At 34.8% G+C, this 22,577-nt stretch overlaps 3 protein-coding genes across 8 annotated transcripts; all 3 read left to right on the forward strand.

Moving 5' to 3' along the window:
• The first annotated feature begins 1,626 nt into the window (after positions 1-1,626).
• On the forward strand, positions 1,627-3,161 carry LOC127163320 (meiosis inhibitor protein 1). The gene is made up of 5 exons (XM_051106500.1): positions 1,627-1,730; positions 1,904-2,004; positions 2,075-2,206; positions 2,661-2,764; positions 2,837-3,161. The coding sequence occupies exons 1-5, from the start codon at positions 1,661-1,663 to the stop codon at positions 2,895-2,897; spliced, it is 468 nt and encodes a 155-aa protein (XP_050962457.1). The 5' UTR covers positions 1,627-1,660; the 3' UTR covers positions 2,898-3,161.
• A 1,925-nt stretch (positions 3,162-5,086) lies between these two features.
• On the forward strand, positions 5,087-14,209 carry LOC127163599 (uncharacterized). Of its 5 annotated transcripts, none has more exons than XM_051106898.1 (6): positions 5,087-5,324; positions 5,415-5,576; positions 5,658-5,708; positions 10,018-10,089; positions 10,749-11,405; positions 12,315-14,209. In XM_051106898.1, exons 3-6 carry the CDS (start codon positions 5,669-5,671, stop codon positions 13,301-13,303), a joined length of 1,758 nt encoding a protein of 585 aa, XP_050962855.1. In that variant the 5' UTR covers positions 5,087-5,324; positions 5,415-5,576; positions 5,658-5,668; the 3' UTR covers positions 13,304-14,209. The 5 variants fall into 5 exon arrangements, with proteins under 5 accessions (XP_050962855.1, XP_050962858.1, XP_050962857.1 ...); XM_051106901.1 differs by having other exon boundaries at positions 5,415-5,559; XM_051106900.1 differs by having other exon boundaries at positions 5,087-5,307.
• A 511-nt stretch (positions 14,210-14,720) lies between these two features.
• On the forward strand, positions 14,721-22,515 carry ccdc134 (coiled-coil domain containing 134). 2 transcript variants are annotated; one of them, XM_051106908.1, is made up of 7 exons: positions 14,721-14,892; positions 17,804-17,908; positions 17,987-18,108; positions 18,188-18,272; positions 19,912-20,093; positions 20,184-20,255; positions 21,524-22,515. In XM_051106908.1, exons 2-7 carry the CDS (start codon positions 17,809-17,811, stop codon positions 21,647-21,649), a joined length of 687 nt encoding a protein of 228 aa, XP_050962865.1. In that variant the 5' UTR covers positions 14,721-14,892; positions 17,804-17,808; the 3' UTR covers positions 21,650-22,515. The 2 variants fall into 2 exon arrangements, with proteins under 2 accessions (XP_050962865.1, XP_050962864.1); XM_051106907.1 differs by lacking the exon at positions 14,721-14,892 and adding an exon at positions 16,983-17,621.
• Positions 22,516-22,577: the final 62 nt, after the last annotated feature.

Genomic DNA, 22,577 nt, shown 5'->3' on the forward strand with positions numbered 1-22,577 from the left:
ATTATAGTCTTAGGAGAAAAGCCACACTTAAGACTACAAAATTCTAATTAACATATATAAGAGGTGTCCAGCAGACAGGTGACTATAAAAGGGCATTACTTAACAAAGAAAAGCCCTTCCCATTTCATGCTGTCAGCAATGGCTCCCCATGGAAGAGAAATGTCACAAAATCTGAGAAAGGAAATCATTTCTTTACACAAAAAAGGTGAGGGCTACAAGAAGATCAGCAAAGCTTTACATATCAGTCAAAATACTGTAGCAAAAGTGATCCAAAAATTTAAGAAAGATGGAAGTGCAACCATCTTACAGAGATGTCCAGGCCATCCACGGAAGTTAACATCTCGACAGGAGCGTCTTCTGATGAGAAGCGTTGAAGAAAATCGCCATGCAAGTTCACTGCAGTTAGCTAAAGCAGTAGAAAGCCAAGCATGAGTGACCGTTTCCCGTGACACCATATGGAGCACACTGCAGAGGAATGGCATGCATGGGTATTGTCCACGAAGGAAGCCTCTCCTAAAGCCCATGCACCAAAAAGCATGCCTAGAATTTGCTAGGGCCCATGCTGAAAAAGATGAAGACTACTGGGATGCATTCAAAGAAAAATGCATGGTGCCTACAGTGAAACATGGTGGTGGCAGTGTCCTTATGTGGGGCTGCATGAGTGCTGCTGGTGTTGGGGAGCTTCATTTCATTGATGGTATCATGAACTCAACAATGTACTGCTCTATACTGAAGGAGAAGATGCTGCCATCACTCCGTGCACTTGGTCGTCGTGCACTTTCCCACACGACAATGATCCAAAACACACATCTAAAGCTACTGTTGCATTTCTGAAGAAGAACAGAGTGAAGGTGATTGAATGGCCAAGTATGTCTCCTGATCTGAACCCAATCGAACACCTGTGGGGAATTCTGAAGCGACAAGTTGAGCATCATTCTCCATCCAGCATCCAGGCTCTAAAAGAGGTTATTCTTGAAGAATGGAAAAAGATAGATGTTGCAGTATGTCGCCAACTTGTTCATTCCGTGCCTAGAAGACTTGGTGCTGTCCTTAAAAATCATGGTGTTCATACAAAATACTAGATGTAGTAGTTTTTGTTGTGGGGTTTTTGCTTACACCAATTTGAGTAAAACTGAAGATTTTGTGATCTAAGTTACATTATTAACCTTAATTTCATGTTATGGAGTTAAATAAGTGTTCAATAAAACTGAGCACTGTACCAGTACTTACACAGAAACCTATACAAAGTAGCCAGAAAGAAATGCTCATTTTAAAGAAAAACGTCAGATTAATTTAGAGGCATCTGAACTTTGCATCTGAACTCTTCATATGTTTTTTTTTTTTTTTTTTTAACTCAAAAACTGAGGTTTAAGCTCAGATCAATGAATTCTACGATCAATCAGTTTAAAAAAGAAACACAACACCTGTGTTCATTGAAAGAACCTGAGTTGCTAAAAATACTGTATCTAAGATTTGGTGCTAATGAAGCATAATGAGAAATTGACACACTGTTTTTAAAAGTGGGGTCATTTTTCACACAAACAGCAAATCAGGGTAAATGACTTTCAGCACAACACAAGAGTTGAACACAGTCTGATTTGTGTGTGAGAGTAAATTGGTCAATGATTGATGAATGTGTGTGTGACAGACGCAGGATCTGATGGTCAGCACCGCTCTGAACTGTCTGAAGTCTCTAATGGGATTTCTGCACAGACGGATCCCTGAAACGGGTACAAATACACACAACACCCTCAATCATACAGTGAAACGTGTTGACTAGATAAAAGCGCTCATAAAATTGGTATCTGTGAGTGTTAGTTGTAAGTCTATGAGATGAGCTCACTGATAGATGGACAAACACACACATGATTGTGTTGTTGTGTGTGTGTGTGTGTGTGTGTAGCGCAGCACATGGTGTGTCAGCCGTGGATTCGGTTCCTGCTCTTCTCTTTACTGTCCTGCGACCAGAGACTGAGATCTGCAGCGCTGCAGCTGCTCACACTGGTAACACACACAAACACATATATATGCTTTAGCCCTGTTCTTCAGTCTGATCGAGTGTGTTTGTGTTCAGCTGGTGTGTTTCAGTGGCAGCGTCTCACAGTGGAGGACTGAAGTTGAGTCTGTGTGTGAGGAGATTGAGAAACGAGGAGCGACAAGCCTCACTGAAGACAGCACACACACACTGACACTGATGCTCACACAGGTGTCTAACACACTCACACACATATATACTGCCTATATACGCGCACACACACTACTGCTCAAAAGTTTGTTTTAATGTTTCTGTTGTGTCTTCTGTTTATCAAGGCTGCATTTATTTGAAAAAAAAAAATGCTGTAAAATTTTGAAATATTATGATTTAAAATAACTTTTTTATGTGAATATATTTTAAATTGTAATTTATTTCTGTGATGAAAAGCTGAATTTCACCATTATTACTCTAGTCTTAAGTGTCACATGATGCTTCAGAAATCATTCTAATATGCTGATTTGCTGCTCAAGAAAGTTCAGAAGAACAGCATTTGAAATAGAAATCTGTTGTGACATTATACATTTCTTTACTGTCAGTTGTGATTAATTTAGTGCATCCTTGATTAGTTGAAGTATTCATTTTATCTGAAATGTTGTGTGTGTGTCATTAATGTGTTTGTGTTCAGTGTTGTGCTGTTTCTCCTCCTGATGATCTGAGGATGAGGATGGAGTCTATACAAGAGTCACTCAAACATCTTCCTCGCTCTGAGAGCTCAAGCAGACACATGCTGTATCCTTAATACACACACATGCACACTTACACACAAACAAATGACGCTTTCCTTAACACAGTGTGTGTCAGTCGGGTTGGACGGGTCTCTGTCTGTCTGTCTGATTTTACAGTCAGTTCTCAGGACCTATGAAACACACACACACACAGTAACACTTCTGATGAGACACTTCTTGATTTCTGTTCTTCACACTTCTGTTCTCCCTATATATTTACATTAATAATTATTAGTTATGTAATTTTAAGCAGTTTATTGTTTTAATTTTAGTAACAAAAATGGTTACTGATTAATATTCATTTTTACTTTTTTATACTCACTGTTTGTTGTGTTTTAATACAGTAATTGATTGATTCAATGTATTTGACAGTTAAAATGACTACAAAATCATATTTTCGTCACCTCCGTCAGTTGAAATTATTGATAAAATTTTAAGCAGTTTATTGTTTTAATTTTAGTAACAAAAATGGTTATTGATTAATATTCATTTTTACTTTTAATTATAATTGCATGGTGATAAATTATTTATTAATATTCGTTATAGCCATTAAAATTTACTTATTTTAAGTGGTCATTGAGTAAAAATCATTTTCACTAAAAAGAATTAGTTACTTATATTACAATTTGAATAGTAGAGATAAATATGGTTATTAATTAATATTCATTTATACTATTGATTATAATTAACTGCTGTGCAGTGATTAAATGCTTTCCATGTTGACAAAATTTTTTTGCAGTGTCCTGTAATTGTTGTTTCCTCTAGAATCTTACTCCAAGGTTCATGCCTTCTCATGCTTCCTTAAAAAACAAATGTGTTTTAGCAGGGCTGTATGTTAACTTTTTTGCACATAGCACTGGTGCTACAGAGGTTGAAAGTTTTGTAGCACAAGTTAGGGGTGGGTGATATGGCAAAAATATCATATCCCATTTTTTTCCAAGAATATCATGATTCATGATTCTTTATCATGTTGGCTTTACTATTTACTACTAATTTCCCTGTTGTAAAAAAAAAAATTTTTTTTACACCGTCATTTACTCTCAAGTTGTTTTAAACCTGAATTAGTTTCTTTCTTCTGTTGGAACATAAAGGTTACGTTGAAGAAAGTGGGTAACCAAACAGTTGCTGTCGACTTCCATAGTATTTCCCCCTTTACTGTCAATGTGGACCAGCTACTGTTTAGTTATCCACATTATTAGAAATATCTTCTTTTATGTTCACCACAAGAAAGAAATTGATTCAGGTTCAGGACAACATGTGAGTACGTAAATAAGGACAGAAATTTTATTGCATGTTTCATAAGGTTTCACAGTTGTGTACCTACTTTTGGTCAGCACCGTCAGAAATGTATTAAAATGTAATAATATCAGGGGCAGCTGTCGCTCTAAATGATCCCCTTGCCACAATCCTCCACTGCAGAGTATATCAGTGTCAGACAGGCTCTGCTAAGTTTTATAGTTTTAGAATATTTTAAATCTTATTGTTAATATTTCCTGTGTGACAACAATGATATGTCAACACATCTTCCAATTTCTGAGGAAATTATTTTAAATATTTAGATTTTATTCTCCTAAAGCAGGTTCCATTAGCATCTAACATCAACAGAAAAAAACTAAATGACTACTACATGAGCTCCATTTGTTTTGTGAAAGAAATGCCAAATTTGTCAACACCATCAGATGTCACCACCATAAGATTTTGTTTTCCAATGATATATAAAAATAGTTAAATGTGAGTCTTGAATAAAAGCTTTATAAACAATAACATACTCACTGTTTGTTGTGTTTGTTTTAATACAGTAATTGATTGATTCAATGTATTTGATAGTTAAAATGACTACAAAATCATGTTTTCATCACCTCCGTCAGTTGAATATATTGATAAAATTTAATTGACATTTTATATTTCTTGTGGAAATGTTCACGTTAAGTGTAATCTGTCTGCTAACATCAGAATGTGTTTTGAAATGTTAAAAACATGTTGAATGCTGTTATAGATAAAGTTGAAATTATTACACAGTAGGTAAAAAGCACATTTTGTTAAAAAAAAAAAAAAGTGGAAAAGTTGGGAGGTTGTATCAAAGCATAGCTCAGTAGCTTAGTATAAGATACATAAATGTAGTTTCATTTGTCTAAGTACAAGGTTTTATTTTTTTCAATTTTGCACTGTTTTGTCCCACTTCTCAAGAATGGCTAGAACGTATGTCGCGCCGTACAGTATATTGAGGTGGAGGCGCCAGAACTGCAACTGATAGCTGCACTGTCAGAAAAAATGTTCTGTCGCTGGGGCGGTACCCTAAGGTACAAAGTGAAAAGCCCTGGTTTTAGTCTGTGCAGTGTAAGGGAATACGTTGTTTTTCCTTCTGTAACTTGTCTGGAAATCTCAGTTTAAAAAATGTTCAGGAAAAAAAAAATGGCCAACATTTTCAGGAAATAAAAACGTTCACGAAATAGCTGAAATATGAGATGATATAACTACAACAGGGAGGAGCAAAACAAAAGTTGTTCTTCAAAGCTGAATGACCTTTGAACAGCAACTCGATTCCTGGTGAGCTTAGCTATATGGTGAGTTTTACAAATATGTGGATTTATTGACATTACGACATTACAAATATATATTGTATTGTTTTGTGTTTGTTCTTAAAAAATGTTCAGGAAAAAAAAAATGGCCAACATTTTCAGGAAATAAAAACGTTCACGAAATAGCTGACATATGAGATGATATAACTACAACAGGGAGGAGCAAAACAAAAGTTGTTCTTCAAAGCTGAATGACCTTTGAACAGCAACTCGATTCCTGGTGAGCTTAGCTATATGGTGAGTTTTACAAATATGTGGATTTATTGACATTACGACATTACAAATATATATTGTATTGTTTTGTGTTTGTTTTTCTAGAAAGCAGTGTCATGGGTCAGTTTTTTTCGAAGAAAAAGACAAATAAGGCTGGTAAGTGAGCGCCTGTTTGCATTCTTTAAGGATTGGGCTGTAAATATTAGATTTTAGCAGTTCAGTGAATGTTCAGTGCAGCTCTTATAAGTAAGTGTCAAACCCGAAGTTAATGTAAAATGCTCCTAATGAAACATGAACAAGTAAATTTCAAATTCATAAATTTAAAATAGCCTTTAAAAAGCGTGCCCATGACTTGATACTTACTTTGAAATAGTGTATAAATATGGTCTTTATCTTATAGTGCACTGCTCGTTTACAAAATGCGTACACAGTAAACGGCGCTTCATCGCTGACACGCAATAAAATATATTTGCCATATTGTTTTGTTTCCTACAATGGATCATAGGTAAATATAACCTCATCCAGTGCAAGATAGATTAGCAGTGTTTGAGGTATAGCTTACAACGAAGTCAGCTTCATAGACCTCAGTGCAACATGATTGTGATGTTACAACAGCACTGTGAAGGACTCAGTATTCTGAATCACGAACAGTTCAGATAATTTTGCAGACATGAGTGACCATTGGTAATTACTTCAGTAAATCTGACATTTAGTTCTGTTTCTAAACAGGTGATACAAAATATGCATGACATGAATGCTGAAATATAAGGGCCAAATTATTCTTGGGTCAGCATACAGTAATCTCCAATGGGTCACTGAAGGATAGTAAACCCAATAGTAAGACACACTTAGAAGAAGCTGAGATGCAGTAGGTTTAATTAAAGTTCAAGCAACAACAACAACAACAACAATAATAATAATAATAAAAAACACAAAGGGGGCAAAACAACAACAACAAAAAACAAACAAACGGAGAAACAAATTCTTAAATAACAAAATCAGTTCAAAGAAAATCCACAAAAAAATAAACAGAGAGGTAACAATCCAAAGGACAAAAAAACTATCCGCTTGTTAAAGGAGTAGTTCACTTCCAGAATAAAAATTTACAGATAATGTACTCACCCCCTTGTCATCCAAGATGTTCATATCTTTCTTTATTCAGTCGTAAAGAAATGATGTTTTTAGAGGAAAATATTTCAAGATTTTTCTCCATATAGTGGATGCAAAAATGCAGTTTAAATGCAGCTTCAAACGATTCCAAATGTGGTTGTAGCTGAGGAAGCAAAACGATCAGTTATTTTCATAAGAATAATACAATTTATATACTTTTTAATGTCAAATGCTCGTCTTGTCTAACTCTCCCTGAACTCTGTGTATTCTGACTTAAGACAGTTAGGGTATGTCGAAAAACTCCAATCGTATTTTCTCCCTCAACTTCAAAATCGTCCTATATTGCTGTTTTACCTTTTTTGTTAAAGGGGTCATCAGATGCCCATTTTCCACAAGTTGATATGATTCTGCAAGGTCTTAATTAAAAGCCTATAATATCCACCTTATTTTTCCCGTAAGAGTGGGTGCAGCCATTTGAAAAATTTTTGTGTCTGGCTTCCGGTCTACTTCCAGCTATTTTTAGCTGCACCAAAAGCTAATTTTGCTGCTTGATATTGCAAACTGGTGTGTCTTACCATATTATTTTAATGTATTATCTTAATTATGAACACACTGGTTTGTAGTGCAAACTGTTTTACCATTTACTGCACTTCATTATTCTTCTCGTTATTTCCCTATGGCGGATTATGAACCGGACGTCTAACACATTACCAGAAAATAGCTTACTTCCGCATTGAAAAATAAGGTGGATACTTTGGTTAAAAATTATCAATGGTAGTGTAAAACAACACCCTTTTTACCTTGCCAAAATCAGCTCTGCAAAATTCATCCTGTTCTGATCAAGGTTGCTTTAAATGTGCTCGCCCCACCCCTCTCTTCTATCTGCTGCTCTGAGAGATTGTTTACTTGTTGCCACTAGGGATGTCCCGATCAGGTTTTTTTTGCCCTCGAGTCCGAGTCCGAGTCATTTGATTTTGAGTATCTGCCGATACCGAAACCCGATCCGATACTTCTATAATACATAAAGAAAGAATAAAGAAGAGCAAAGAAACAGATCCAGGATGTTCATTATTTTTTATTTAATTCACCTTATTTTAACATTCAACAACTCTGTTAACAAACAGAACACTTCTGTGAGGTGGCTTGAACAATCAAGTTCACATATCGTGTCTTTTGCGCGCTCAAGTTCGTTATTTCAACCGCGCTCATAACGGAAGCGACGATGAAAACATCTCAGAATGCTGCAAGCGCACCGCGGGTCATGTGACGAGATTCAACAAATTAGCTCCATCCTTTTCCGTAATAACATTGAAAGCTCAGCCAAGATGGAGAAACAGCTGATCATAGCTGTACATTTTTGAATAAATTTAGTAGCAGAGCTACAGCAAGTGATTTTTAGTGCTGGAAACCCGTTTGTCCTTTGATGAAACTTCTGCCTCTTCATTGAGAGCCGCGTTTAGCCGCTAAACTTGCTAACTAGCACGCTATTAGGAAAGGTGATCACAAAGATGCATAAAAAAAAACCTGCTGTAAGTGAAGCTGGATCATGAATGATTCACGCAAACATAGACAGATATATGAAGAATTCAGATTCAAAAGCCTCTAAATCCATCTGACTTATTTCTTTAAAATTAGCATTTCTTTCTGGCCACTTTGTATATGTTTCTATGTAAGTACTGGTACTTCTGATTGGGCTGAGGCTGAAATTTAGCGAGTTTGAAGAAAAAGTATTTGATGGACATATAATATGTGTCAGGAGCATTCACTCAGTATTATTATCTCCTTTTTGACCGACACAACACCTCAATCGCTCAATCGGAGATATTCTTGTCTAAATTACATCCCTGCTCCGGCATCAAAACAATGGAGGTCAGACTGTTACAGCTGGTCTGAGGTAAGACGCTCATGTCAATCAACTATTGTGGGAGCGGCCTCTGTGGGTTTGACGGCACAACTACAGGCATCTGAGAACGGCTCGATTTGAAAAAGGGGATATTATTTTTACAGATTAATTAAAAACCGCTGCATGGATTTTTATCATTATAGGGTAGATTTGTACATACACTGACAACACACATTAATGTTCAAACAACATGAAAAAGTGAACTTAGCATCCAATGACCCCTTTAAGGGTGTTTGATCTTCTTTGCATGTTCACTTTGCAAAGACTGGGTCGGTACTTCTTTAGGGATGTAGGATGATTTTGAAATGAAATGAAATGAAGTTGAGGGAAAATACAATTGGAGTTTTTTAACATACCCTAACTGTCTTGAACCAGAATACACAGTTCAGGGTAGGAAAGGCAAAATGAGCGTTTGAGATTAAAAAGTATTTCAATTGTATTTTTTAATGAAAATAACCGATCGTAGATAAGACCCTTTTTCTTACAACCGCATTTGGGATCGTTTACAGCCGCATTTAAACTGCATTTTGGAAGTTCAAACTTGGGGCACCATAGCAGTCCATTATATGGAGAAAAATGCTGAAATGTTTTCCTCAAAAAACAAGTAATCCATGAACATCTTGGATGACAAGGGGGTGAGTATATTATCTGTAAACCTTTGTTCTGGAAGTGGACTTCTCCTTTAAGTCTGACGTCACGTGTCACCTCTTCCCTGACTTCCGGGTCCAAATGTTCTATCAGATGACATGTGAAAACAACAAACAGTGCTAATATACACACACAATGTGATTTAATACTACCAAAAAAGTAATAATCCTACCCTTTAACTCCATACCGAAATCCCAGATAGCCAGACAATGAAAAAATCTAGATATAAATGAGTAAATATAAAAATTATTTATGTTTGGGATGTTGTGAGCACAGAGACTGTAGTGTGCACTGTAAGTTTGAAAACTTTTAGCTTAAATGTATAATATGAATAAACAGTGCTCATAAAAAGCTGTTGAGATGGTCTTCTCAGTTGAATGAGACACGTGTGAACAGAATAACACTAATTACAAGTAGAGTAAGGCTAGCCACACACTAGAAGATTTTAAGCCCGATTTGCATCCCTGAATGATCGGGGCTGAATTTGATGCTTGTCGCAAATCATTTTTTTTTGTCCAAAAATTCTCTAATGTGTGTCACTACAATTATGTAACTGCTCCCAGAGTTAAATAGACAGAGCGCCTCCATACTCAAAACGTAAATATTAATGTTTGATGCTTACAACTCTTGATCGGGTTGCCTCTGATGTGATATCTGTGATAGCCAATTAGATCGAGTAAGCGCCACCTACCAGATGTTGCGTGCTTCTATAGCTGTAGCCACAAACATGACATGAAAGCAGAGTACTGAGAAAGAACACCACTCATATTCGTTTTTTATACTTTGTTTTTCACTGTGAAACAGAACACACACCAGGAGATACAGCTGACAACGCTGATTGTTCTCCATTTGAGACCCTGGACCATGAAACCAGCCGTAAGTAACACTTGTAGCAACAGCCAACAATACATTGTATGGGTCAAAATTATTAAGTTTTATTTTATGCCAAAAATCAGTATGATATAATGATCATGTTCCATGAAGATATTTTGTAAATTTCCTACTATAAATATATCAAAACTTAATTTTTTTTAGTAATATGCATTGCTAAGAGCTTCATTTGGATAACTCTAAAGGCAATTTTCTCAATATTTAGATTTTTTTTTTTTTTTTTTTTTGCCCTCAGATTCCAGATTTTCAAATAGTTGTCTATAAAAAAATAGTTGTCAATTGAAATCTTATTTATTTATTTTAAATCTGTCCCTTATGACTGATTTTGTGGTCCAGGGTCTCATTTGCTTTTCTTCGTTAGTCACAATTGATCTTTTGAGCCTCTATATGAGACCATGTGTCACTGTGAAATCGTTCCTACGATCAACAAGTGTGTGGTCTCAAGGTCTGGTCAAATCAGAGTATTATAAGGTTACAAATAGGTTCAAACTCTGTTCATGTCAGGGGTATCCCACGGTCTAAAATCATTTAAGATTTGAAAATCGTCTAGTGTATGGCCAGCCTAAACTGAACAAGAGACCTCTCAAAACACTTGATTTGAACTAAATTCTACGGTCATATTACATAGTTTATGTCTCTTTCAGAGAGTTCAGTGATAAGCAGCTCCAGGCCAGATGATCCAGTGATCCGAATTCTTCTGATGGGCAGAAATGCTTCTGGTAAAAGCTCGTCTGGAAACTCAATACTGGGAGAAAAAAAATTTAAAGTGAAATTTAAAAAGAAGCATGAGTGTGAAGTTTGTGAAGAAGCAGTTTGGGTTGGAGAGAAGCAGGTGTATGTGATTGATTGTCCAGATCTATTGGATCCAGATCTGAATAAAGACCAGCTGGAGGAGATGAACGAGCAGCTGGTTTCTCGATGTTCAGCAGGTCTCAGCGCAGTTCTGCTCACCGTTCCTCTAGAGCAACCTGTGCAAAATGAGGAAGAGATCCTGGATTATATGAAGTGTTTATTTGGTCCTGAAGTTCAGAAATACGTCATGATTCTGTTCACACATGGAGATGAACTGGAGGATCTGGATCAAACCATTGATGAATATCTACAAAACAATGATAATGCAGATCTACAAAAACTGGTGACTGAATGTGGAGGAAAGTTTCACTGTTTCAATAACAAGAGTAAAATAGATCAGAGACAAGAACTACTGCAGAAGATTGTAGAATTGATGGTGGCGAATGGAGGGAAATTTATTATGGAACAAATGAAGAAGAGATCAAGCAAGGATGATCCTGATGTCAATTGTAAGGTTATTTATATATATTTTTTGTCATAAATGAATTCAATATCACCAGTGTTGGGGAAAGTTACTTTTAAAAGTGATGCATTACAATGTTGCATTACTCCATGAAAAATTATGTTACTTAGTTACTTTTTATGAAAAGTAATGTGTTATGTTACTTTTGCATAACTTTTTAAATCTGGGCAGGACTTGATTCCTTGTTTTTAATATAAAAAAATTCTAATGTAAAAGCCCTTTTACTCCAAAAGTGAAGTGAATTCACCTCAGGCTGAAAGAAAAGTACATTTATGCAGATCACTCTTCAGCTATATAAAAAAATGAAGTACAAATGTTAGTTTATCTAAAGTAATTTTTGCTTATTAGTATGGTTGAATTGCATCATTGAAGGTCAGCAGCAAAGACACTGGTTAATAAAATGTGATTAAATACATAAAGGATATTTGTTTTATTTAACATTTAATTATTGCAGGGTTGCGTCATATTCTGAGTTTGCATTTCACTGTTTTTATTCATTTTGAGAAATACTGAATCTTTTTTTTTTTGTGAATGAGATGAATTAATGCATGTTCACATTTAGTCTAGAATACAGTAACATCATGTTTACTATCAACTTCCTGACAGTACACTTGTCAATCAATAAATGGGAAAAAAAGTAAGTGGCGTTACTTATTTGAAAAAGTAGCTCTGATATTTTCTTAGACATTCAAAAGTAATGCGTTACTTCACTAGTTATTTGAAAAGAGCAATATTATTATGGAACTTGCGTTACTTGTAATGCATTACCCCCAACACTGATTATCACAAAGAGATTGTGGTTTGTTCGATGTGTAAGTTAATATTTCTCACACTGATCTTAACGGAAGAAATCCATAGAGGCTGATCTATCAGTGATTTAATCTTTCTGTTGTAGTTTCAGGAGAGTCTCCAGCAGATGATCCAGATGAGACTGATGTGATTCCTGAGAGGAAAGATCTCAGGCTGGTTCTGCTGGGAAAAACTGGATCTGGGAAAAGTGCAGCAGGAAACACCATCATCGGCAGAAACCTGTTCAAATCTTCAGCCAGCTCAAGCTCTCAGACAAAACAGTGTCAGTCAAACAGTAGAGTGAGGTTTGGTAAACAGATCTCAGTGATTGATACACCAGGACTTTATGATACTAAACTCAGTAAAGATGAGGTTATTACAGAAATACTTAAATGCATAACATTCGCCTCTCCCGGACCACATGTTTTTATTATTGTGCTTAAAGTGGGTCGATTCACTGAGGAGGAGAAAAATACAATAAAGGAGCTCAAAGAAGTGTTTGGGGAACAGATAGAAAAATACACCATGATCATCTTCACTCACAAAGATCAGTTAGAGGAGGAAAAGAAAACCATTGAACAGTATCTTAATAATGGTGATCCAGATCTTCAGTCCCTCATACGTAGTTGTGGAAACAGATTCTTCAGTCTGGACAACAAGTCAGCCAGTTTCCCACAGTTCAAAGATCTGATTAGTAAAATAGAGAAGATGCTGAAAGAAAATGGAGGGACACACTTCACCAATGACGTGTTTGAGGGAACAGAGAAATGCATTCAGGAGATTCAGAAACAGAAACTGAATGAGAAAGTAAAGCAGTACAAACAAAAGAATAATGGGGGCATTTTAACAAAATGGCAGAAAATATACTGGAGTTTAATAGAGGAATCACGACTGGAAGCTGAGCAGAGTGTGTTTGCTGATGTAAACATAGCAGGTGCAGCCAGACTCCTGAGTAACGTGGTGGTGACTGATGAGGTGAGAAAGAGAGCCATAAAGGACGCTGAGAGCTTAGGAATCAGCCGTATGGAAGCTGTTGAACTTGCAGCCAGAGCCACAGAGAAACTAGTAGACCAGAACATGTGTGGGATTCAGTGAGAAACATCATCAGCCAAACACAACTACTGACAACAATAACTATATTAGTTACTGTAGTGTAACTGTATGGTTGTCTGTAATTGTGTAAAGGGCTGATGGTGTGTGTTGATCTCACAACCGGGATTAGCACACAACGTGACATAATGACTCATTTGAACCGATTCATTTAATGAATGGTTAAAACAACCGATCTGTCCAACGCTGAACTCAATCGGTATACAACAATAACAAATCATTTACTCAGAACACCTCAGAAATTAGATTGTAAGTGTGATTTAGCCTTAATAAAATGTAACCTTCATAATAATAAAAGATTTAGCCTTAATAATCTACAGTAATTGCATGTTGTTGGTATGACAATGTGTAATAAATTACCTATAAAATAATTTAGTTTAGACTGTAGCTGTATTGAAACCAGCACAAAGCAATTTGTTAGCTAGCTGAAAATTTATTTCAGATGTATATGGTAAAAAAATAAGACAGTTAAAATAGACTTATGGTACTTTTTAATGATTTCCGGTTCACCAAAGAAGTATCATATCTTCCAAAAATATTAAAGCCAGTGGAAAAAAAAAAAAAATTCCAACATTTAGATATATGCTGCAAGGTGGCTGTGGATGAGGTCCATCAAGATGAAATTGACTATAGAGACCTTGCAAACATAAATTGTTCTACAGTAAGTCATTAAAAAAACAAAAACAAAAAAAAAAACAAAAACAAAAGGAAAATGTTTTTCAGCAGGCTGTGATATTTGTAGATAGACAAATTGTGAAACCCTAATTTTCTGACTATACTTTGGTGATGGTGACATTTGCATGTAAAAACTTTGTTTTGTTATAAGCTATGCCCTGACAGTGACTGTTCTTTTCTTGCATGAATAAATATGATAAGCAAGTTTTATCATCATCAGTTTTAATATAAGTAATTTGTTACTCTTTGAGTTCAGACAAAATAGTTGTTGATTAATTTTTATTTTGTACTAGGCCTAATAATTATAATTAATTAATGATATAATCAAACATATAGATAAAATGTTCTTGATTTAATGTTTTTACTATAGATGTTGCTCATTTTATCATTTCAGTAGTGACAAATGTTTCATTATTATTCATGTGAATTACAATTACTCATTTTAGGTTTGTGGTAACAAAAAATATTATTGTATATTAATATTATTGTAATTGTTGATAATAATACAAGTTTTGTATTTTATCTGTAGTATTAAAAACGCTATGAATTCATTTGTAATTTAATTATTTATTAATGTATCATTTGTAATGTGTGTTGTGTGTCGATAAATATCAGTACTGATTTGTTTTCATCTGTCACGTGTGAATATTGAAAGTCCATCTAACGCTATTGATGATCGATCGGGATGACGCCAGGATGACGTCAGCACGCGTGCGTCCCTCTAACGGCTCCGTGTGGAAACCAGCGGCGCGCGCGTGGCAGCAGCGGACTGGAGGACACTCGCGGCATGTAAATGATCCGATCGGACGCGCCGCTCACATCGCGACACGACACTTCGAATCCGACGGATGATCAACGCGTTTTTTTGTACCGATGATCGCGCGCTCTTGACGCTGAAGGTGAGTGAGTGAGTGCAGCGGCGATCCGGAGCCGATCGCATCAAACACCGCTGTAACATCTGCACTGATGATGAGGAGGACAGTGTGACGCGATGTGTGTAGAGATGACCGCGATTATATCATATTACGTGGTGGTGTCATTTATTTCAGTTCAGTCCGCTGACGATTCAGTGAAAGACTGCTGTAGTAATGACGGTAGAATCGTTTACCATGGTAATACCATGGTATCTTGACAGCGCTGTTTGAATAACAGTAAATGAATGTGATCGTGATTGTATTCCCATGTGAATCAATCACTGAATCGTGATGCTTCGACCGTTTATATGAATAATTTCACAAATACTGTATTTTCTGCGGGTATTTGGCTGCAGCTGTGAACTGTCAGGACTAACCAGCTAAACTGGTTAACCCATGCAGGGATGAGGAAGTGCAGTGTGGTCGTTTGACTTCAAATGACCAAAATCAGACCTCAAATCAGACACAACTAGAGTGGGTTCTGGACTGGTCTGAACTGGACTGAAAACTCAGTTTCTCAGTGATATGGGTCAGTGGTCTGGTTTGAGATGGTTTTCATCTCTGTAGCATCATGTTGATGTCTGTCATGGTCTGGTCTGGTTGGAGATGGTTTTCATCTCTATATTATCCCGTTAATGTCTGGCGGGGTTAGTCCGGACTGGTTTGCATCTCTGTCATCTTGTTGATGTGAGTTGGTCTGGTTTCAGATGGTTTTCTTCTCTATATCATCATGTGAACATCTCTCTGTGATGGGTCGGGGTTGGTTTGGTTTGAGATGGTTTTCATCACTGTATCATTGTGTTAGTGTCTATCAGGGTTAGTCTGGTCTGGTTTGAAATGTGTTTCATCTCTATATCATGATCATAGTATTGTAATTGTTCAAGAAAAATATTTTAAACATATTATTATTAAAAAAAATACTCTTTTGTAAGTTGCTTTGGATAAAATCGTCTGCTAAATGTCTAAATGTAAATGTAAAATATCATGTTGGTGAGACCATGATTTATATTAAAATTAATTAATTAATTTTTTTTTTAACATGATTAACATTTTTTAAGAAATTCTCAGCAATTAAAGTGTTTAGAAACAAAGTATTTGCATTTCATTTGAGGTTTTTTTTTGTGAATAATGATCTCATATTTTTGTTCTATAATTTCATAATTTCAGAGTTGCCTCTGTATTTTATTATTATTATTTTTTATTTATTTTTATTTTTTTGCATTTTCTGTTATAAAAGTCTATTCCAAATTATATTAAAATAGAGTATTTTATGTTTATAAACCATCAATTGAATATGAAAGCCAATCTGGAAAACTGATATTTTTTCAAATTCAGTCAAAAGATGCAGGCATAGAATTGCCCACCGTAGCAAAACAAGTTAGCTTCCCACAAAAGGTTACTATGAAATTTATAATAAAATAAATACTTGTAGAAATAACTTAATATTCACTGGTTTTTTTTTTTTTTTTTTTTTTTTTTTTTTTTTTTTGAGGTTATACCGCATGATATGCAAAAAGTGGTAACTGCATACCAGCCATTAAAAAGTTCATTTATTTAGATTTTCCCCCACATATTTGAAAGGGAGTTGCTTTATGATGCAACATCCTGTCTTTGAATGGATTTCAACATAAAAGTTGCAAAACGGTAGTTTCTTGATGGTCACACTGCATGATATTTCATAAAATGGACATCATCGGACAAAGTTTGTTTGCATATTATGATGTAAATATAAATACAAATGCTTTGCAGTTTTGTACAGGATTACAAAACACTGAAAATAATGCCAAATAGTGCAGAAAATAAATGTGAATAAATTTTAGGGTAATTTGAAAAATGTTTCCAAAACAGCAGTTATGGCCGAAAGGTTGCACCACAAGATATTTTGACACATATAATAACAGAAAAATTTCAAAGAACTAATGTTTTTTGAAAAGTTGGAGCACATACATGTGAGAGGCACTTGGTTTCATGGTTCTTGGTTTTACATGGTTTCTTTTAATGCATTTAAATCAATTTTAACTGCAAAAAAATGCATTCAGACAGAAAATTTAGGCATCACATCATTGACCTGTTGGTGTCTGTCAGTGATGGTTTATGAATGTCAAGTCTGGTTTGAGATGGTTCTCATCACTATATTATCATGTTATATCTGTTAAGTTAGTCTGGTCCGATTTGAGATGGGTTTGCGTCTCTGTATCATGATGTTAACGTCTGTCATTGGTGGTTTATGGTCGGTCTGGTCTGTTTTGAGAGCTGAGTCTCAGGACAGGAAGTAGAACATCCCTCTGAAGCGGTCTGGCTCTGAGCAAACACATCAAATATTAATCATAAATCTGTCTGATCCCTCTGGTTTATGATGTCTGTTATTGAAGCTGATGCATCACATACAAACCACAAACGCACTGGATTTATTGTTTATTACACATTTGCACTGATATTTGAGTTGTGAGTGTGTATATTAAATCAAATTGATCCATAATAAAAGATTTTCTTCATAAAAACAGAATTGAATCAACCTGTCATATGGTTTTTGTTTTGATCTTCAGTGAAATCAGGTCCATCCAGAAATAGATCCTCTCGTCGTTTCAAACCTGTGACTTTCTTTTTTCTGAGGAACACAAAAGAAGATATTTTGAGGAACTTTTTTTGTATTTTTTGATGCTAATCTGAACTGAAACTCTTGTATTTTCTCAAAAGTGACATTTAACAGCTGAGTTCAGTGTTCATTGTCATTTCACTGAATTTTACAGCATATTTCTTGTTTATTTGTATAATGCTTTTCAAACTGTTGGTTGTTTGAAAACAGCTTCACAGAAGTCTGTTTTGTGATATTTTATTTTATTTGGTTGCTCTGTGGTTTGTAATTGAGTGTTGACTGGTGTTTGTCTCCCTCTAGTGGTCATGTTGAGTGTTTGCGCTCTGCTGCTGCTGGCAGCTCCAGTGGCTCTTGGCTCTGACTCAGACGCACAGAGACCCCGACACGACTCCAACCTGGAGATCTGTATCCTCCTCAGTCATGTGTTTGTGTGTGTGTGTGAGAATGTGTGAGAGTGTGTTGTTCTCCTGAACGCCTCCTCAGATAAGCGTCTGTTCGAGAGCAAGAGGAAAGATCAGCTGAACGCGCTGAAGAACCTGGTGGAGCTCAACGACGTCAACCAGCAGTACAAGATCATCGACATCATGCTGAAGGGCCTCTTCAAGGTGTGTGTGTGTGTGTAGACACTGAGTGTGATGGAGTTGATCTGATTGAGTTTGGTCTGATCCGTGTGTGTGTGTTCAGGTGCTGGAGGACTCCAAAGCTGTTCTTATAGCTGCTAACGTGCAGCCGGAAGATCCGTTCCCACTCGATGACAAAATCAAAGAAGGTGAGAGACTCTGGCTTTATCACCGTTCATTTCAAACATCTGAGAGTTTGTGTGTGTCTGATGTGTAAATACTCAAAACAATTAAAAAGCCAATTTCCGCAACATGATGAATCATAATTATAACATTTAAAGATAAAAAGTCATGATTATGACATAAAAGGATGAAATCTTGAGTTAATTATGACACAAAATGTTAAAATGTTTTTTTAGCAAAATTTCAAAACTTTTCTTTTCAGAACTGTTACTAGAATGTTGACTTTTTCCTCATTATTATGACATAAAAACTTTAAATCTTTAGTTAAAACATCTTAACTGTTGAAACAAAATGTTAAAAAAAATTTATTTTTTTGCTTTTTTTTAAATAAATGGACTTAGTATGTCATTTTTACTTACTATGTAATTTTCATTTTTGATTTTTTTTTTCCATAAATTTGACTTTTTTAATCACAGAATTGTATTTTTGTCATAATTGTGACTTGTTTAATTTTAACATGTAAACATCAGACATCAGATTTATTGGAAAATGTCTTAATTCTGACTTTAGAAGTTGAAATCATGAGATTTTTGTCTTAATTTCCACACTTAATCTCATAAATTCATCTTTTCATTTAATGTTTTAACCTTTTTTTATATACTTTTAACTTATAAATATTATTTAACTTATAAAATGTCATATTTTGAATTCATAAATGATAAATCATAACCATTTAATTTTAAGATGAAAGGTCCTAACTTTTGACTTGAGTCACATTCATAAGATCAATGGTTACAGCTTGTAAAATTTTTACTTTGACATCATTTTGACTTTATATGTAAAAACTATTCCACGTAATGATGTTTGTTCTCATAAATATAAATTTAATATTTCATAATTTTAGTATTATTTCATGATTTTGTCTTTTCCCTCACTTTTTCCAAAACGTTTCATGTTACAATTTAATTATATTCCTTATTATTTTAACTTAATAATATTTCATAATTTTAAATTCATAATTATAAAATCATAAATTATTGAAGTAATAAATAAATTAATAAATACTTATATATAGAATATAAATGTCATGGTCATAGGTCATAATTCTAACATCATAAGATTTATTTTTTTGTCAGTTTAACTTCCTATTATTTTTTTCCCCATAATTATGAAGTTTTATCACATAGCTATAACTTAATGTTATACTTTTGACTTTCTCATAAGTATGACATTTTATGTCATAATTTCAGTTTTTTCTTAACATTTGGAATTGTTTCAGTTTTTTTTTTTCATAATTTTTATGATTATAATTATCATTTTTAATCACACAATTTTAATGTCTTCTATCATATTTTAGACATTTTATCTCATAATTACAACTTTAATTTCATAATTATGGTTTACCAAACCATGATTGAGTTTTGTCATGTGGCATAAATATGCTTCCATATAAAACACTCTCAGACCATTTTTAGTCAATTCACATTTACTTCTAGTGAAACAAAATCACTTCTCACTCTCAAACTTCTTCAATTTCAGCAATCATTTGTTTCTACATAAGATAATCTGGTGTTATTAAATTAACGTTTTCAGTGAGCTCATGCAGTAGTTTCAGTCTCAGTGATATTCAGTGGGTTTAATCAGTTCAGTCTGTCTTATCTGTAGCGTACTCTCACGTGGTGGAGAACACGGCTTTCTTCGGGGACGTGGCTCTGCGTTTCCCACGTATCGTCCATCACTACTACGATCGTAACGTGGACTGGAGTCGTCTGCTGCGCTGGGGTCTGCGCTTCTGCAACCTGACGGGCGTCTTCAGCGGAGGAGCCCATCAGCACGTGCTCACGCTGGTCAGACTGAGGCATCATGGGATTGGCATCATCATAACATCAAATACTCTTAAAGTAAATGAGCTTTAACGGTGTGTGTCTTTGCTTCAGATGTCACAGGAGCTGGGAATCACAGAGAAATCTGCAGACTTCGTCAATCCGTATCGCACCGAACGAGATGACGTGAGTCATTTACACACGTATACATATGAAGAGTTTATTTGCAAAAGCAGATGACTCTTTTTTTTTTTTTTTTTTTTTTTTTTTTTAATTTTCAAGTATCATGTTTTTTTTTTCATTGTGCATTCCACTTAATCTCAATGTAACTGCAAGTTTGGATTATTTTGATTAATTAAAAATAAAACAGATAACTAACACAGTAAAACACAATAAAAACATAACATAATAAAAAAAACATGATTTAAAAAAAATGTTTTGCAAATAAACTCTTCATATATACAGAGAGATGTTTATTACTACAGATTCAGTGTTTCTTTTGTCCACTGAATTGTTATTAATAAAATTAGAGATTGACTAATATGTTTTTCAATTTTCAAATGTAAATATACATAAAATGTTATACTGTTTTTGTATTTGTATCATATAACCAGGGTTATTATAATTAACTAAGACTAAAGTCAAAAAAGTTTTATTACTTGAAATAAAGTAAACATTAACTGAAAATAAAATAATATTTCTTTTCAGGCATCATTTCTCATTTTTAGTTTAATTTGATGTACTAAAATAACTAAAACTAAAATAAATTTATTAATACACACATATATAGACATAGATATTTATAGATTTATAAACAAGTAGAAATGACAAAAACAACTTTAAAATTAATGGAAAATATTAAAATGAATTAAAAACTAAAATACTAATGTTATATATTCCAGATATGAATAAAAACATTATAGTGCATATATAAAATGTAATATTTGAATGATATTAAAATAGCACTGCATATAAGAGTTGTACTCAATTTAATTTCAGCAATTTTTATTTTAAAATATTCAAAGAATTCTAAAAAAATATATATTCAAAAAAAAGTAAAACGTATAATCTAAACAAACATTTTAAAACATTTTATATCAATATAAAATGAGTTTTATATCAATATAAAATATAAATCTGCTATATAATAGCTGATATAAACACTCGTTTATTTCTGTAATGCATCATGCCATATCTACAATTTCACCAGTTGTTTATTCATTGTTCTAAATTAGTGTAATTCATGGCCTGTAATATGTAGGTAGAGCCAATAGGAGGCAGAAGAGCTTCAGATGTTGATCAGAAATCACAGAAAGTTAAACTTCCTGTTTGATTTTAGTTTACAAAGACTTCTGCTTATTTTGTCATTATATTATGAACTGAATAACTGGTTTATTTTGACTGGTTTGCTTTGATTTGCATAATCTGACGATGTAGATTCGTCTGTGTTTCAGGTGCTGCACACGGCTGAGGCTTTCCAGAAGATTCTCCGTGAGGAAGAGAAGAGGAGGAGGAAGGAGGAGAAGAGGAAAGAGATCCGGAAAGGGCCGCGGATCTCTCGCTCTCGCACCGAGTTATAGATCTGACTGAAGATCAGCCGTTTACACTCAATCAGGGAAACCCGTGCTGAATCTGCCACGGGCGTCGACGTTTACAGGTTTCAGAACGAGTCTCTGATTCACAACACTTGAATCGCTTCTGCTTTTAACTCTGGTTGATTCAGGAGGATCTTCATTTGATTCACCGCTGGTCATGTGAGTGTGTGTTTAGTGCTGTAGCTCTGTGCTAAAGGGGGAGGAGTCAGGGTGGTGGGAGGAGTTAATAGGGTGGGGTCACTATAGCCTTTGCTATAGAGTGGGTGGAGTCAGATTAATGGGAGAATGGGATGGGGAAAGTGGGCGTGGTCAAAGTGAGTCTGTTTCTTAGATGAAGGTATTTTGAACACTGATATTTCAATATTTAACACAGTTGATAAGTTTTGATAATATAAATCAAAAATGGAAGTTCCCACATATGAAATTCAGTTGTTTAGATTCAATATAAATGCTTTATTTGGGGGTACTTTATAGTCTAATAAGAGAATTGTGGGTAATTAATATCTTTCTGCTTTCTTTAGAAACTATTATTCATTAAAAATTTGCATATTGTCTGTGTGTGTGTGTGTGTGTGTGAGAGAGAGAGACTGATGATCTGACCTGAGATCAGAGCAGCACTGCCATGAGAGAAACTCTTAAATGATGGATCTGAATCAAACTGATATCAGTGTGAATGCGGTTCTGATTTGCATCGGTTTTTCCAGCTGCTGAAGTGAGATGATCATCTGAAACAGCTTAATTCTGTCTGAGAGGCTTTATCAATCTGTTCATGTGACTGTTATTGAAATCTGTACAGCATCAGTGGGAGATTATTATTGACAGAATGAATAAAGTTTATTTAACAAACTCTAGCAGTGGTTAACTGCGTATGTTGAATGTTGATTTTCGGTTCATTATCATCATTAATGCTCCG

Source organism: Labeo rohita, chromosome 3, assembly GCF_022985175.1.
Source record: "Labeo rohita strain BAU-BD-2019 chromosome 3, IGBB_LRoh.1.0, whole genome shotgun sequence".
In the NCBI taxonomy this organism is placed as follows: Eukaryota; Metazoa; Chordata; class Actinopteri; order Cypriniformes; family Cyprinidae; genus Labeo; species Labeo rohita.